The 18,348-nt window shown below is 51.5% G+C and overlaps 1 protein-coding gene across 1 annotated transcript in view; it reads left to right on the top strand.

Annotated features, from left to right (window-relative positions):
• The window catches only part of traf7 (TNF receptor-associated factor 7), a 31,528-nt gene that overhangs the window by 9,661 nt on the left and 3,519 nt on the right, over positions 1–18,348 (top strand). Inside the window, 8 exon segments of the mRNA XM_055941401.1 lie at positions 2,956–3,096; positions 5,529–5,611; positions 6,670–6,709; positions 7,974–8,090; positions 10,830–10,952; positions 12,675–12,794; positions 17,129–17,260; positions 18,270–18,348. The exon segment at positions 18,270–18,348 is cut by the window's right edge and continues 41 nt beyond it. Of these exon segments, the coding sequence (XP_055797376.1) occupies positions 2,956–3,096; positions 5,529–5,611; positions 6,670–6,709; positions 7,974–8,090; positions 10,830–10,952; positions 12,675–12,794; positions 17,129–17,260; positions 18,270–18,348 (835 nt within the window).

The following is an 18,348-nucleotide window of genomic DNA, read 5'->3' as shown; positions in this document are numbered from 1 at the left end:
TCTCCCCTCTCCTCCTCCTCCCTCTCCTCTTCTTCTCTCTCCCCTCTCCTCCTCCTCCCTCTCCTCTTCTTCTCTCTCCCCTCTCCTCCTCCTCCCTCTCCTCTTCTTCTCTCTCCCCTCTCCTCCTCCTCCCTCTCCTCTTCTTCTCTCTCCCCTCTCCTCCCTCTCCTCTTCTTCTCTCTCCCCTCTCCTCCCTCTCCTCTTCTTCTCTCTCCCCTCTCCACCCTCTCCTCTTCTTCTCTCTCCCTCTCCTCCCTCCTCCCTCCCTCTCCCCTCCTCCCTCTCCCCTCTCCTCCTCCTCCCTCTCCTCTTCTTCTCTCTCCCCTCTCCTCCTCTCCTCTCCTCTCCTCGTAGTTGTGAAGAGATGTTATTCTAACCCTCGCTGTGTGTGTGTCCCTCCTCCTTCCCTCTCCTCTCCTCGTAGTTGTGAAGAGATGTTAAACTAACCCTCTCTGTGTGTCCCTCCTCCTCCCTCTCCTCTCCTCTCCTCGTAGTTGTGAAGAGATGTTAAACTAACCCTCTCTGTGTGTGTGTCCCTCCTCCTCCCTCTCCTCTCCCCTCTCCTCCTCTCCTCTCCTCTCCTCGTAGTTGTGAAGAGATGTTAAACTAACCCTCTCTGTGTGTCCCTCCTCCCTCTCCTCTTAGTTGTGAAGAGATGTTAAACTAACCCTCTCTGTGTGTCCCTCCTCCTCCTCCCTCTCCTCTCCTCGTAGTTGTGAAGAGATGTTAAACTAACCCTCTCTGTGTGTCCCTCCTCCCTCTCCTCTTAGTTGTGAAGAGATGTTAAACTAACCCTCTCTGTGTGTCCCTCCTCCCTCTCCTCTTAGTTGTGAAGAGATGTTAAACTAACCCTCTCTGTGTGTCCCTCCTCCCTCTCCTCTTAGTTGTGAAGAGATGTTAAACTAACCCTCTCTGTGTGTCCCTCCTCCTCCCTCTCCTCTCCTCTCCTCTCCTCGTAGTTGTGAAGAGATGTTAAACTAACCCTCTCTGTGTGTGTGTCCCTCCTCCTCCTCCTCCCTCTCCTCTCCCCTCTCCTCCTCTCCTCTCCTCGTAGTTGTGAAGAGATGTTAAACTAACCCTCTCTGTGTGTCCCTCCTCCCTCTCCTCTTAGTTGTGAAGAGATGTTAAACTAACCCTCTCTGTGTGTCCCTCCTCCCTCTCCTCTTAGTTGTGAAGAGATGTTAAACTAACCCTCTCTGTGTGTGTGTCCCTCCTCCTCTCCTCTCCTCGTAGTTGTGAAGAGATGTTAAACTAACCCTCTCTGTGTGTCCCTCCTCTCCTCGTAGTTGTGAAGAGATGTTAAACTAACCCTCTCTGTGTGTCCCTCCTCCTCTCCTCTCCTCGTAGTTGTGAAGAGATGTTAAACTAACCCTCTCTGTGTGTCCCTCCTCTCCTCTCCTCGTAGTTGTGAAGAGATGTTAAACTAACCCTCTCTGTGTGTCCCCCTCCTCCTCCTCCCTCTCCTCTCCTCGTAGTTGTGAAGAGATGTTAAACTAACCCTCTCTGTGTGTCCCCCTCCTCCTCCTCCCTCTCCTCTCCTCGTAGTTGTGAAGAGATGTTAAACTAACCCTCTCTGTGTGTCCCTCCTCTCCTCTCCTCGTAGTTGTGAAGAGATGTTAAACTAACCCTCTCTGTGTGTCCCTCCTCCTCCTCCCTCTCCTCTCCTCTCCTCGTAGTTGTGAAGAGATGTTAAACTAACCCTCTCTGTGTGTGTGTCCCTCCTCCTCCTCCTCCTCCCTCTCCTCTCCCCTCTCCTCCTCTCCTCTCCTCTCCTCGTAGTTGTGAAGAGATGTTAAACTAACCCTCTCTGTGTGTCCCTCCTCCTCCTCCCTCTCCTCTCCTCGTAGTTGTGAAGAGATGTTAAACTAACCCTCTCTGTGTGTCCCTCCTCCCTCTCCTCTTAGTTGTGAAGAGATGTTAAACTAACCCTCTCTGTGTGTCCCTCCTCCCTCTCCTCTTAGTTGTGAAGAGATGTTAAACTAACCCTCTCTGTGTGTCCCTCCTCCTCCTCTCCTCTCCTCTCCTCGTAGTTGTGAAGAGATGTTAAACTAACCCTCTCTGTGTGTGTGTCCCTCCTCCTCTCCTCTCCTCGTAGTTGTGAAGAGATGTTAAACTAACCCTCTCTGTGTGTCCCTCCTCTCCTCTCCTCGTAGTTGTGAAGAGATGTTAAACTAACCCTCTCTGTGTGTCCCCCTCCTCCTCCTCTCCTCTCCTCTCCTCGTAGTTGTGAAGAGATGTTAAACTAACCCTCTCTGTGTGTCCCCCTCCTCCTCCTCTCCTCTCCTCGTAGTTGTGAAGAGATGTTAAACTAACCCTCTCTGTGTGTCCCTCCTCTCCTCTCCTCGTAGTTGTGAAGAGATGTTAAACTAACCCTCTCTGTGTGTCCCTCCTCCCTCTCCTCTTAGTTGTGAAGAGATGTTAAACTAACCCTCTCTGTGTGTCCCTCCTCCCTCTCCTCTTAGTTGTGAAGAGATGTTAAACTAACCCTCTCTGTGTGTCCCTCCTCCTCCTCTCCTCTCCTCTCCTCGTAGTTGTGAAGAGATGTTAAACTAACCCTCTCTGTGTGTGTGTCCCTCCTCCTCTCCTCTCCTCGTAGTTGTGAAGAGATGTTAAACTAACCCTCTCTGTGTGTTCCCCTCCTCTCCTCTCCTCGTAGTTGTGAAGAGATGTTAAACTAACCCTCTCTGTGTGTCCCCCTCCTCCTCCTCTCCTCTCCTCTCCTCGTAGTTGTGAAGAGATGTTAACTAACCCTCTCTGTGTGTCCCCCTCCTCCTCCTCTCCTCTCCTCGTAGTTGTGAAGAGATGTTAAACTAACCCTCTCTGTGTGTCCCTCCTCTCCTCTCCTCGTAGTTGTGAAGAGATGTTAAACTAACCCTCTCTGTGTGTCCCCCTCCTCCTCCTCTCCTCTCCTCTCCTCGTAGTTGTGAAGAGATGTTAAACTAACCCTCTCTGTGTGTCCCTCCTCCAGCCTATGACCCCCAGCAGATCTTTAAATGTAAAGGGACGTTCGTAGGTCACCAGGGGCCAGTCTGGTGTCTGTGTGTCTACTCTACAGGGGACCTGCTCTTCTCTGGCTCCTCGGACAAAACCATCAAGGTACACACACACACACACACACACACACACACACCAGGGGCCAGTCTGGTGTCTGTGTGTCTACTCTACAGGGGACCTGCTCTTCTCTGGCTCCTCGGACAAAACCATCAAGGTACACACACACACACACACACACACACACACACACACACACCAGGGGCCAGTCTGGTGTCTGTGTGTCTACTCTACAGGGGACCTGCTCTTCTCTGGCTCCTCGGACAAAACCATCAAGGTACACACACACACACACACACACACACACACACACACACACACACACACACACACACACACACACACACACACACACACACCAGGGGCCAGACTACCCACACTGCCACTCTAGTTGTCAGGCGAGCTCCCTCATTCTACCCACACAGCCACTCTGGTTGCCAGGCGAGCTCCCTCATTCTACCCACACTGCCACTCTGGTTGCCAGGTGAGCTCCCTCATTCTACCCACACTGCCACTCTGGTTGCCAGGCGAGCTCCCTCATTCTACCCACACTGCCACTCTGGTTGCCAGGTGAGCTCCCTCATTCTACCCACACTGCCACTCTGGTTGCCAGGCGAGCTCCCTCATTCTACCCACACTGCCACTCTGGTTGCCAGGCGAGCTCCCTCATTCTACCCACTCTGCCACTCTGGTTGTCAGGCGAGCTCCCTCATTCTACCCACTCTGCCACTCTGGTTGCCAGGCGAGCTCCCTCATTCTACCCACTCTGCCACTCTGGTTGCCAGGCGAGCTCCCTCATTCTACCCACTCTGCCACTCTGGTTGTCAGGCGTGCTCCCTCATTCTACCCACACTGCCACTCTGGTTGTCAGGCGAGCTCCCTCATTCTACCCACACTGCCACTCTGGTTGCCAGGCGAGCTCCCTCATTCTACCCACACTGCCACTCTGGTTGCCAGGCGAGCTCCCTCATTCTACCCACACTGCCACTCTGGTTGCCAGGCGAGCTCCCTCATTCTACCCACACTGCCACTCTGGTTGCTAGGTGAGCTCCCTCATTCTACCCACACTGCCACTCTGGTTGCCAGGCGAGCCCCCTCATTCTACCCACACTGCCACTCTGGTTTGTCAGGCGAGCTCCCTCATTCTACCCACGCTGCCACTCTGGTTGTCAGGCGAGCTCCCTCATTCTACCCACACTGCCACTCTGGTTGTCAGGCGAGCTCCCTCATTCTACCCACACTGCCACTCTGGTTGTCAGGCGAGCTCCCTCATTCTACCCACACTGCCACTCTGGTTGCTAGGCGAGCTCCCTCATTCTACCCACTCTGCCACTCTGGTTGTCAGGCGAGCTCCCTCATTCTACCCACTCTGGTTGTCAGGCGAGCTCCCTCATTCTACCCACACTGCCACTCTGGTTGCCAGGCGAGCTCCCTCATTCTACCCACACTGCCACTCTGGTTGTCAGGCGAGCTCCCTCATTCTACCCACACTGCCACTCTGGTTGCCAGGCGAGCTCCCTCATTCTACCCACACTGCCACTCTGGTTGTCAGGCGACCGTCGATCGGCGCCCTGAAGACTTCCTGGCCTGAGGCCCCACCGTCGATCGGCGCCCTGAAGACTTCCTGGCCTGAGGCCCCACCGTCGATCGGCGCCCTGAAGACTTCCTGGCCTGAGGCCCGATCGGCGCCCTGAAGACTTCCTGGCCTGAGGCCCCACCGTCGATCGGCCCGCCCCCCTGAAGACTTCCCTGGCCTGAGGCCTCGATCGGCGCCCTGAAGACTTCCTGGCCTGAGGCCCCACCGTCGATCGGCGCCCTGAAGACTTCCTGGCCTGAGGCCCCACCGTCGATCGGCGCCCTGAAGACTTCCTGGCCTGAGGCCCGATCGGCGCCCTGAAGACTTCCTGGCCTGAGGCCCCACCGTCGATCGGCGCCCTGAAGACTTCCTGGCCTGAGGCCCGATCGGCGCCCTGAAGACTTCCTGGCCTGAGGCCCCACCGTCGATCGGCGCCCTGAAGACTTCCTGGCCTGAGGCCCGATCGGCGCCCTGAAGACTTCCTGGCCTGAGGCCCCACCGTCGATCGGCGCCCTGAAGACTTCCTGGCCTGAGGCCCGATCGGCGCCCTGAAGACTTCCTGGCCTGAGGCCCCACCGTCGATCGGCGCCCTGAAGACTTCCTGGCCTGAGGCCCGATCGGCGCCCTGAAGACTTCCTGGCCTGAGGCCCCACCGTCGATCGGCGCCCTGAAGACTTCCTGGCCTGAGGCCCGATCGGCGCCCTGAAGACTTCCTGGCCTGAGGCCCCACCGTCGATCGGCGCCCTGAAGACTTCCTGGCCTGAGGCCCCACCGTCGATCGGCGCCCTGAAGACTTCCTGGCCTGAGGCCCCACCGTCTGCATGCATGCACAGACACATGTTGACATTCTCCTCTCTCTCTACTCCCACCCCCCTCTCTCTTCCCTCTCTCTCTCTGTCAGGTGTGGGATACCTGCACGACCTATAAATGTCAGAAGACTCTGGAGGGTCATGATGGAATCGTGCTGGCACTGTGTATACAGGGGTAAGGACACACACAGACACAGACACACACACACACACACAGAGTTGTGTAAATGAAAAGGTGTGTATGTGTTGACTGATGTTAATTCCAGTAGTAATAATAGCAGGACATATAATCATGTATTCAGGTTTCAACGCTGCTGTTGCATTGTGGATCTCTCACTCTCCTGTTTATCCTTCCTCCCCCTCTCCTCCCCTCTCTCTCTTTCCCCTCTCTCTCTTTCCCCTCTCTCTCCTTCCCTCTCTCTCTTTCCCTCTCTCTCTCTTTCCCCTCTCTCTCTTTCCCCTCTCTCTCCTTCCCTCTCTCTCTTTCCCTCTCTCTCTCTTTCCCTCTCTCTCTCTTCCCCCTCTCTCTCTTTCCCCTCTCTCTCTTTCCCCTCTCTCTCTTTCCCCTCTCTCTCTCTTTCCCCTCTCTCTCTCTTTCCCCTCTCTCTCTCTCTTTCCCCTCTCTCTCTCTCTTTCCCCTCTCTCTCTCTCTTTCCCCTCTCTCTCTCTCTTTCCCCTCTCTCTCTCTCTTTCCCCTTCCTCTCTCTCTCTTTCCCCTCTCTCTCTCTCTTTCCCCTCTCTCTCTCTCTTTCCCCTCTCTCTCTCTCTTTCCCCTCTCTCTCCTCCCTCCCTCCCCCTCTCCTCCCCTCCCTCCCTCTCTCCTCCTCCCTCCCTCCTCTCCTCCTCCCTCCCCTCCCCCTTTCTCCTCCCTCCCTCCCTTTCTCCTCCCTCCCTCCCTTTCTCCTCCTTCCCTCCCTCTCTCCTCCTCCCTCCCTCTCTCCTCCTCCCTCCCTCCCTCTTTCTCTCTCTTTCCTCTCTCCTGTTTATCCTCTCTCCCTGCGCTCTCCTTCCCTCTCCTCCTCCCTCCCTCTCTCCTCCTCCTCCCTCTCTCCTCCTCCTCCTCCCTCCCTCCCTCTTTCTCTCTCTTTCCTCTCTCCTGTTTATCCTCTCTCCCTGCGCTCTCCTTCCCTCTCCTCCTCCCTCCCTCTCTCCTCCTCCTCCCTCTCTCCTCTCCCCTCTCTCCCTCTCTCCTCTCCCCTCCCTCCCTCTCCTCCCTTCTCTCCCTCCCTGTAGGAACAGACTGTATAGTGGCTCAGCTGACTGCACCATCATAGTGAGTCTGTTCTGACTATTGTCTTTTATAAAGGATCCTGTTTAACCACAATAACACAGCTACAGTCTGACTATTGTCTTTTAAAAAGGATCCTGTTTAACCACAATAACACAGCTACAGTCTGACTATTGTCTTTTAAAAAGGATCCTGTTTAACCACAATAACACAGCTACAGTCTGACTATTGTCTTTTAAAAAGGATCCTGTTTAACCACAATAACACAGCTACAGTCTGACTATTGTCTTTTAAAAAGGATCCTGTTTAACCACAATAACACTCCTACAGTCTGACTTCTGTCTCTTATAAAGGATCCTGTTTAACCACAATAACACTCCTACAGTCTGACTGTCTCTTATAAACCACAATAACACTCCTACAGTCTGACTGTTGTCTCTTATAAACCACAATAACACTCCTACAGTCTGACTGTCTCTTATAAAGGATCCTGTTTAACCACAATAACACTCCTACAGTCTGACTGTCTCTTATAAACCACAATAACACTCCTACAGTCTGACTTCTCTCTCTCCCCTCTCTCCTCTCCCTCCCTCTCTCCTCTCTCTCTCTCCCCTCTCCCCTCTCTCCTCTCTCTCTCTCCCCTCTCCCCTCTCTCCTCTCTCTCTCCCCCCTCTCCCCTCCCCCTCTCTCTCTCTCCCCTCTCTCCTCTCCCTCCCTCTCTCCCCTCTCTCTCCTCTCCCTCGCTCTCTCCCCTCTCTCTCTCCCCTCTCTCTCTCCCCTCTCTCTCTCTCTCCCCTCTCTCTCTCTCTCCCCCTCTCTCTCTCTCTCCCCTCTCTCTCTCTCCCTCCCTCTCTCTCTCCCCCTCTCTCTCTCTCCCTCCCTCTCTCCCCTCTCTCTCTCTCCTCTCTCTCTCTCTCTGCCTCTCTCTCTCCTCCCCTCTCCCCTCTCTCCTCTCTCTCTCTATCCTCTCTCTCTCTATCCTCTCTCTCTCTCTCCCCTCTCTCCTCTCCCTCTCTCTCTCTCCCCTCTCTCTCTCTCTCCCCCTCTCTCTCTCTCCCCCTCTCTCTCTCTCCCCCTCTCTCTCTCATCTCCCTCCCTCTCTCCCCTCTCTCTCTCTCCCCTCTCTCCTCTCCTCTCCCTCTCTCCTCCTCTTCTCTCTCTCCCCTCTCCTCTCCTCTCCTCTCCTCTCTCTCTCCCCTCTCTCCCCTCTCTCTTCTCTCTCTCTCTCCCCCTCTCTCCCCTCTCTCCTCTCTCCTCTCTCTCCTCTCTCCTCTCTCTCTCTCTCCTCTCTCTCTGTGTTATGTAGGTGTGGGACGTCCAGACCCTGCAGAAGGTGAACACTATCCGTGCCCATGACAACCCGGTGTGTACGCTGGTGTCCTCCCACAGCATGCTGTTCAGCGGATCCCTGAAGGCCATCAAGGTAAAGTCACAGACCAACAGCTTTAACCTTTAACCCCAGACCTCCTCTTCCTGTACACTACCAGTCAGACCAACAGCTTTAACCTTTAACCCCAGGCCTCCTCTTCCTGTACACTACCAGTCAGACCAACAGCTTTAACCTTTAACCCCAGGCCTCCTCTTCCTGTACAGTACCAGTCAGACCGACAGCTTTAACCTTTAACCCCAGACCTCCTCTTCCTGTACACTACCAGTCAGACCAACAGCTTTAACCTTTAACCCCAGGCCTCCTCTTCCTGTACACTACCAGTCAGACCAACAGCTTTAACCCCAGACCTCTTCCTGTACACTACCAGTCAGACCAACAGCTTTAACCTTTAACCCCAGACCTCCTCTTCCTGTACACTACCAGTCAGACCAACAGCTTTAACCTTTAACCCCAGGCCTCCTCTTCCTGTACAGTACCAGTCAGACCGACAGCTTTAACCTTTAACCCCAGACCTCCTCTTCCTGTACACTACCAGTCAGACCAACAGCTTTAACCTTTAACCCCAGGCCTCCTCTTCCTGTACACTACTAGTCAGACCAACAGCTTTAACCTTTAACCCCAGGCCTCCTCTTCCTGTACACTACCAGTCAGACCAACAGCTTTAACCTTTAACCCCAGACCTCCTCTTCCTGTACACTACCAGTCAGACCAACAGCTTTAACCTTTAACCCCAGGCCTCCTCTTCCTGTACACTACCAGTCAGACCGACAGCTTTAACCTTTAACCCCAGACCTCCTCTTCCTGTACACTACCAGTCAGACCAACAGCTTTAACCTTTAACCCCAGGCCTCCTCTTCCTGTACACTACCAGTCAGACCAACAGCTTTAACCTTTAACCCCAGGCCTCCTCTTCCTGTACACTACCAGTCAGACCAACAGCTTTAACCTTTAACCCCAGGCCTCCTCTTCCTGTACACTACCAGTCAGACCAACAGCTTTAACCTTTAACCCCAGGCCTCCTCTTCCTGTACACTACCAGTCAGACCAACAGCTTTAACCTTTAACCCCAGGCCTCCTCTTCCTGTACACTACCAGTCAGACCAACAGCTTTAACCTTTAACCCCAGGCCTCCTCTTCCTGTACACTACCAGTCAGACCAACAGCTTTAACCTTTAACCCCAGGCCTCCTCTTCCTGTACACTACCAGTCAGACCAACAGCTTTAACCTTTAACCCCAGGCCTCCTCTTCCTGTACACTACCAGTCAGACCAACAGCTTTAACCTTTAACCCCAGGCCTCCTCTTCCTGTACACTACCAGTCAGACCAACAGCTTTAACCTTTAACCCCAGGCCTCCTCTTCCTGTACACTACCAGTCAGACCAACAGCTTTAACCTTTAACCCCAGGCCTCCTCTTCCTGTGCACTACCAGTCAGACCGACAGCTTTAACCTTTAACCCCAGGCCTCCTCTTCCTGTACAGTACCAGTCAGACCAACAGCTTTAACCTTTAACCCCAGGCCTCCTCTTCCTGTACACTACCAGTCAGACCAACAGCTTTAACCTTTAACCCCAGGCCTCCTCTTCATGTACACTACCAGTCTGACCAACAGCTTTAACCTTTAACCCCAGACCTCCTCTTCCTGTACACTACTAGTCAGACCAACAGCTTTAACCTTTAACCCCAGGCCTCCTCTTCCTGTACACTACCAGTCAGACCAACAGCTTTAACCTTTAACCCCAGGCCTCCTCTTCCTGTACACTACCAGTCAGACCAACAGCTTTAACCTTTAACCCCAGGCCTCCTCTTCCTGTACACTACCAGTCAGACCAACAGCTTTAACCTTTAACCCCAGGCCTCCTCTTCCTGTACACTACCAGTCAGACCAACAGCTTTAACCTTTAACCCCAGGCCTCCTCTTCCTGTACACTACCAGTCAGACCAACAGCTTTAACCTTTAACCCCAGGCCTCCTCTTCCTGTGCACTACCAGTCAGACCGACAGCTTTAACCTTTAACCCCAGGCCTCCTCTTCCTGTACAGTACCAGTCAGACCAACAGCTTTAACCTTTAACCCCAGGCCTCCTCTTCCTGTACACTACCAGTCAGACCAACAGCTTTAACCTTTAACCCCAGGCCTCCTCTTCATGTACACTACCAGTCTGACCAACAGCTTTAACCTTTAACCCCAGACCTCCTCTTCCTGTACACTACTAGTCAGACCAACAGCTTTAACCTTTAACCCCAGGCCTCCTCTTCCTGTACACTACCAGTCAGACCAACAGCTTTAACCTTTAACCCCAGGCCTCCTCTTCCTGTACACTACCAGTCAGACCAACAGCTTTAACCTTTAACCCCAGGCCTCCTCTTCCTGTACAGTACCTCAGGTCTTCTGATGGGGTTTTTCTACTAAGAGGACAGGGACAGAGAGAGAGAGATTTCCTTGTCAGGGAACTGGGACAGAAGGAGGGAAGAATGATCTCACTATTGAAAGGGATTTTCCCTCTTCCTCAACTCTCTGTCTCTCCCTGAAGTATTTCAGCTCAATGACATCATCTGCACTGTTAACGCCTGATAACTCTGTGTGTGTGTGTGTGTGTGTGTGTGTGTGTGTGTAATAATACTGCCCTGCTCTAAATGTGTTGTTCTCACTGATCTGTCCTCTTCTCTCTCTTCTTCTCTCTCCCTCTCCTCCTTCTCTCTCTCTCTCTCCCTTATCCCTTCTCTCTGTCCCCTCTCCTCTCTCTCTCTCTTCCCCTCTCGTCTCCCTCTAGGTGTGGGACATAGTGGGGACAGAGTTGAAGCTGAAGAAGGAGTTAACAGGACTGAACCACTGGGTTCGTGCTCTGGTGGCGTCTCAGAACCACCTCTACAGTGGATCATACCAGACCATCAAGGTAGGAGGACATCCTAGTTAAAGGAGGAAGGGAGACGGAGGGAGGGAGACGGAGGGAGGGAGGGAGGGAGGCGGAGGGAGGGAGGGAGGCGGAGGGAGGGAGGGAGACGGAGGGAGGACATCCTAGTTAAAGGAGGGAGGGAGGGAGAGAGGGAGACGGAGGGAGGGAGGGAGGCGGAGGGAGTGAGGGAGGGAGACGGAGGGAGGGAGGGAGGGAGACGGAGGGAGGACATCCTAGTTAAAGCACAGGGAACCACCTCTACAGTGGATCATACCAGACCATCAAGGTAGGAGGACATCCTAGTTAAAGGAGAGAGGGAGGGAGGGAGATGGAGGGAGGGAGGCGGAGGGAGGGAGACGGAGGGAGGGAGGGAGGGAGACGGACGGAGGTAGGGAGACGGACGGAGGGAGGACATCCTAGTTAAAGGAGAGAGGGAGACGGAGGGAGGGAGGGAGACGGAGGGAGGGAGGACATCCTAGTTAAAGGAGAGAGGGAGACGGAGGGAGGGAGGGAGACGGAGGGAGGGAGGACATCCTAGTTAAAAGAGAGAGGGAGACGGAGGGAGGGAGACGGAGGCAGGGAGGACATCCTAGTTAAAGCACAGGGAACCACCTCTACAGTGGATCATACCAGACCATCAAGGTAGGAGGACATCCTAGTTAAAAGAGAGAGGGAGACGGAGGGAGGGAGGGAGACGGAGGGAGACGGAGGGAGGGAGGGAGGACGGACATCCTAGTTAAAGCACAGGGATGTGGTTGTGCGGCTACGTTACTAAATATAGAAACACAGGAACTCGCTGTGACTGTTGTCCTCTGCTGCCTCACTGTTCTGTTCTGGGTGGAGGGAGAGACTCTAATGAAGACCCAGGGGACTGGAAAAGAGAGAGGGAGAGACGGAGAGACGGACGGAGGGAGGGAGAGACGGAGGGAGAGACGGAGAGACGGACGGAGGGAGGGAGAGACGGAGGGAGGGAGAGACGGAGGGAGGGAGAGACGAGGGAGGGAGAGACGAGGGAGGGAGAGACGAGGGAGGGAGAGACGAGGGAGGGAGAGACGAGGGAGGGAGGGACGGAGGGAGGGAGGGACGGAGGGAGGGAGGGAGAGACGGAGGGAGGGAGAGACGGGAGGGACGGAGAGACGGGAGGGAGGGAGAGACGGAGGGAGGGAGGGAGGGACGGAGAGACGGGAGGGACGGAGAGACGGGAGGGACGGAGAGACGGAGGGAGGGACGGAGAGACGGGAGGGAGGGAGGGAGGGAGAGACGGAGGGAGGGAGGGAGAGACGGAGGGAGAGAGAGGGGGAGAGAGGGACGTGATAAAACTAGTCTGTCTGGAGGTGTGGAGGAGGCCAGACAATACTGGCAACGTTCTCTCATCTTTCTTTGTCCCTCTTCCCTCCCTCTCTCTCCCCCTCTTCTTGCTCTCACACCTCTGTCCCTCCCCCCTTTTCTCCCACACATCATGGCATGTTTTGGAGGAGCTCTCTGATTGGTGGAGCAAGTGAACATTCCACCATTGCTATGGGGATGGAAGTTGATGACTTGCAGCTGTGATTTGTCTGTCTGTCTGTCTGTCTGTCTGTCTATTTGTTTGTGTGTTCTGTCATGCTTCAGTACAGTGAATAATAATTCTAGACTTATTAAAACTGTCCCCCTCCTCTCCTCCTCTCCCCTCCTCCTCTCCTCCTCCTCCTCTCCCCCTCTCCCCCTCTCCCCGGTCATCAGATCTGGGACATCCGTTCTCTGGACTGTGTCCATGTCCTCCAGACCAGTGGGGGCAGTGTCTATTCCATCGCTGTCACCAACCATCACATCGTCTGTGGCACCTACGAGAACCTCATACACGTAAGACACACACGCACACGCACACGCACACACGCACACACACACACACACACAAGGTGACAGGGGACATGATTTATACTGTCCACAAGGGGACATGATTTATACCGTCCACAAGGGGACATGATTTATACTGTCCACAAGGGAACATGATTTATACTGTCCTCAAGGGGACATGATTTATACCGTCCACAAGGGGACATGATTTATACCGTCCACAAGGGGACATGATTTATACTGTCCTCAAGGGGACATGATTTATACCGTCCACAAGGGAACATGATTTATACCGTCCCCAAGGGGACATGATTTATACCGTCCACAAGGGAACATGATTTATACTGTCCTCAAGGGGACATGATTTATACCGTCCACAAGGGAACATGATTTATACCGTCCACCAGGGAACATGATTTATACCGTCCACCAGGGGACATGATTTATACCGTCCACCAGGGGACATGATTTATACCGTCCACAAGGGAACATGATTTATACCGTCCACAAGGGAACATGATTTATACCGTCCACAAGGGAACATGATTTATACCGTCCACAAGGGGACATGATTTATACCGTCCACCAGGGAACATGATTTATACCGTCCACAAGGGAACATGATTTATACCGTCCACAAGGGGACATGATTTATACCGTCCACAAGGGAACATGATTTATACCGTCCACCAGGGAACATGATTTATATCGTCCACAAGGGAACATGATTTATACCGTCCTCAAGGGGACATGATTTATACCGTCCACAAGGGGACATGATTTATACCGTCCACCAGGGAACATGATTTATACCGTCCACAAGGGAACATGATTTATACCGTCCTCAAGGGAACATGATTTATACCGTCCTCAAGGGGACATGATTTATACCGTCCTCAAGGGGACATGATTTATACCGTCCACAAGGGGACATGATTTATACCGTCCACAAGGGAACATGATTTATACCGTCCTCAAGGGAACATGATTTATACCGTCCTCAAGGGGACATGATTTATACCGTCCACCAGGGAACATGATTTATACCGTCCACAAGGGAACATGATTTATACCGTCCACCAGGGGACATGATTTATACCGTCCACCAGGGAACATGATTTATACCGTCCACAAGGGAACATGATTTATACCGTCCTCAAGGGGACATGATTTATACTGTCCTCAAGGGGACATGATTTATACCGTCCTCAAGGGGACATGATTTATACCGTCCTCAAGGGGACATGATTTATACCGTCCACAAGGGAACATGATTTATACCGTCCACAAGGGGACATGATTTATACCGTTCACAAGGGGACATGATTTATACTGTCCACAAGGGGACATGATTTATACTGTCCACAAGGGGACATGATTTATACTGTCCACAAGGGGACATGATTTATACTGTCCACAAGGGAACATGATTTATACTGTCCACAAGGGGACATGATTTATACTGTCCACAAGGGGACATGATTTATACCGTCCTCAAGGGAACAGGGGACATGATTTATACTGTCCACAAGGGAACAGGGGACATGATTTATACTGTCCACAAGGGGACATGATTTATACTGTCCACCTGGGAACATGATTTATACTGTCCACAAGGGAACAGGGGACATGATTTATACTGTCCACAAGGGAACATGATTTATACTGTCCACAAGGGGACATGATTTATACTGTCCACAAGGGAACATGATTTATACTGTCCACAAGGGGACATGATTTATACCGTCCACAAGGGAACATGATTTATACTGTCCTCAAGGGAACATGATTTATACTGGCCCCAAGGGAACATGATTTATACTGTCCACAAGGGGACATGATTTATACCGTCCACAAGGGAACATGATTTATACTGTCCTCAAGGGAACATGATTTATACTGGCCCCAAGGGAACATGATTTATACCGTCCCCAAGGGAACATGATTTATACCGTCCCCAAGGGAACATGATTTATACCGTCCACAAGGGAACATGATTTATACCGTCCACAAGGAGACATGATTTATACTGTCCACAAGGGGACATGATTTATACTGTCCACAAGGGGACATGATTTATACTGTCCACAAGGGGACATGATTTATACTGTCCACAAGGGGACATGATTTATACTGTCCACAAGGGGACATGATTTATACTGTCCACAAGGGGACATGATTTATACTGTCCACAAGGGGACATGATTTATACCGTCCCCAAGGGAACATGATTTATACCGTCCCCAAGGGAACATGATTTATACCGTCCACCAGGGGACATGATTTATACTGTCCACCAGGGAACATGATTTATACTGTCCACAAGGGAACATGATTTATACTGTCCACAAGGGAACATGATTCATACTGTCCACAAGGGAACATGATTTATACTGTCCACAAGGGAACATGATTTATACCGTCCACAAGGGAACATGATTTATACCGTCCACAAGGGAACATGATTTATACCGTCCACAAGGGAACATGATTTATACCGTCCACCAGGGGACATGATTTATACTGTCCACCAGGGGACATGATTTATACCGTCCTCAAGGGGACATGATTTATACTGTCCACAAGGGGACATGATTTATACCGTCCACAAGGGAACATGATTTATACTGTCCACAAGGGGACATGATTTATACCGTCCTCAAGGGGACATGATTTATACTGTCCACAAGGGGACATGATTTATACCGTCCACAAGGGGACATGATTTATACCGTCCACAAGGGGACATGATTTATACCGTCCACAAGGGAACATGATTTATACTGTCCACAAGGGGACATGATTTATACCGTCCACAAGGGAACATGATTTATACCGTCCACCAGGGGACATGATTTATACCGTCCTCAAGGGGACATGATTTATACCGTCCTCAAAGGGACATGATTTATACCGTCCTCAAGGGGACAGGGGACATGATTTATACCGTCCTCAAGGGGACATGATTTATACCATCCTCAAGGGGACATGATTTATACCGTCCTCAAGGGGACAGGGGACATGATTTATACCGTCCTCAAGGGGACATGATTTATACCGTCCACCAGGGAACATGATTTATACCGTCCTCAAGGGGACATGATTTATACTGTCCACAAGGGGACATGATTTATACTGTCCTCAAGGGGACATGATTTATACCGTCCTCAAGGGGACATGATTTATACCGTCCACCAAGGGACATGATTTATACCGTCCTCAAGGGGACATGATTTATACCGTCCTCAAAGGGACATGATTTATACCGTCCTCAAGGGGACAGGGGACATGATTTATACCGTCCTCAAGGGGACATGATTTATACCATCCTCAAGGGGACATGATTTATACCGTCCTCAAGGGGACAGGGGACATGATTTATACCGTCCTCAAGGGGACATGATTTATACCGTCCACCAGGGAACATGATTTATACCGTCCTCAAGGGGACATGATTTATACTGTCCACAAGGGGACATGATTTATACCGTCCTCAAGGGGACATGATTTATACCGTCCACCAGGGAACATGATTTATACCGTCCTCAAGGGGACATGATTTATACTGTCCACAAGGGAACATGATTTATACCGTCCTCAAGGGGACATGATTTATACCGTCCTCAAGGGGACATGATTTATACCGTCCACAAGGGGACATGATTTATACCGTCCTCAAGGGGACATGATTTATACCGTCCACAAGGGGAAATGATTTATACCGTCCACAAGGGGACATGATTTATACCGTCCTCAAGGGGACATGATTTATACCGTCCTCAAGGGGACAGGGGACATGATTTATACCGTCCTCAAGGGGACATGATTTATACCGTCCACCAGGGAACATGATTTATACCGTCCTCAAGGGGACATGATTTATACTGTCCACAAGGGGACATGATTTATACTGTCCACAAGGGGACATGATTTATACCGTCCTCAAGGGGACATGATTTATACCGTCCACCAGGGAACATGATTTATACCGTCCTCAAGGGGACATGATTTATACTGTCCACAAGGGAACATGATTTATACCGTCCTCAAGGGGACATGATTTATACCGTCCTCAAGGGGACATGATTTATACCGTCCACAAGGGGACATGATTTATACCGTCCTCAAGGGGACATGATTTATACCGTCCACAAGGGGAAATGATTTATACCGTCCACAAGGGGACATGATTTATACCGTCCTCAAGGGGACATGATTTATACCGTCCTCAAGGGGACATGATTTATACCGTCCTCAAGGGGACATGATTTATAGTGTCCTCAAGGGGACATGATTTATACAGTGTTATTAATGTCCATCTCTGATGATGTGTCCTCTAGGTCTGGGATATAGAGTCTAAGGAGCAGGTCCGTACCCTAACGGGTCACGTGGGGACAGTGTACGCTCTAGCGGTTATCTCTACACCAGACCAGACCAAGGTGTTCAGCGCCTCCTATGACCGCTCACTCAGGGTAAGTCTGTCTGTTACGTCTGTCTTACCGTCTGTCTGTCTTACCGTCTGTCTGACTTACCGTCTGTCTTACCGTCTGTCACTCTGACCACCATCGATCTGACTGTCTGACCTGTCTCACCTGTCTGTCTGACTCTCTGACCACCATCGATCTGCCTGTCTCACCTGTCTGTCTGACCTGTCTCACCTGTCTGACCTCACTCACCTGTCTGTCTGACCGACTCTCTGACCACCATTGAGAACCCTATTAAGACACTATGTTGGTGTTTCCTTTATTCTGGCAGTTACCTTGTGGCTGGTGGTGACCCGCCTTATTAAGACACTATGTTGGTGTTTCCTTTATTCTGGCAGTTACCTGGTGGTTGGTGGCCCAACGCCTTGTTGGTGTTTCCTTTATTCTGGCAGTTACCTGGTGGTTGGTGACCCAACGCCTTATTAAGACACTATGTTGGTGTTACCTTTATTCTGGCAGTTACCTGGTGGTTGGTGGAGGCCCAACACCTTATTAAAACACTATGTTGGTGTTTCCTTTATTCTGGCAGTTACCTGGTGGTTGGTGACCCAACGCCTTATTAAGACACTATGTTGGTGTTTCCTTTATTCTGGCAGTTACCTGGTGGTTGGTGACCCACCGCCTTATTAAGACACTATGTTGGTGTTTCCTTTATTCTGGCAGTTACCTGGTGGTTGGTGACCCAACGCCTTATTAAGACACTATGTTGGTGTTTCCTTTATTCTGGCAGTTCCCTGTATATAATCAACTCTGTGTGTGTTACTGTGTGGATTATAGTAACTCTACGTGTGTGTTTATAGTAACTGTGTGTCTGTGTGTGTGGTAGTTGTGTGTGTTTATAGTAACTCTGTGTGTGTGTGTGTGTTTAAAGTAACTATGTCTGTGTGTGTGGTAGTTGTGTGTTTAAAGTAACTGTGTGTGTATGTTTAAAGTAACTGTGTGTGTGTGGTAGTTGTGTGTGTGTGTAGTAACTCTGTGTGTGTCTGTGTGTTAACAGGTGTGGAGCATGGACAACATGATCTGTACCCAAACCCTTCTCAGACACCAGGGGAGTGTAACTGCCCTGGCCGTCAGCA

The sequence above is a fragment of the Salvelinus fontinalis genome, chromosome 2 (assembly GCF_029448725.1).
Source record: "Salvelinus fontinalis isolate EN_2023a chromosome 2, ASM2944872v1, whole genome shotgun sequence".
Lineage (NCBI taxonomy): Eukaryota > Metazoa > Chordata > Actinopteri > Salmoniformes > Salmonidae > Salvelinus > Salvelinus fontinalis.
This window is presented reverse-complemented; position numbering and strand designations above follow the sequence as displayed.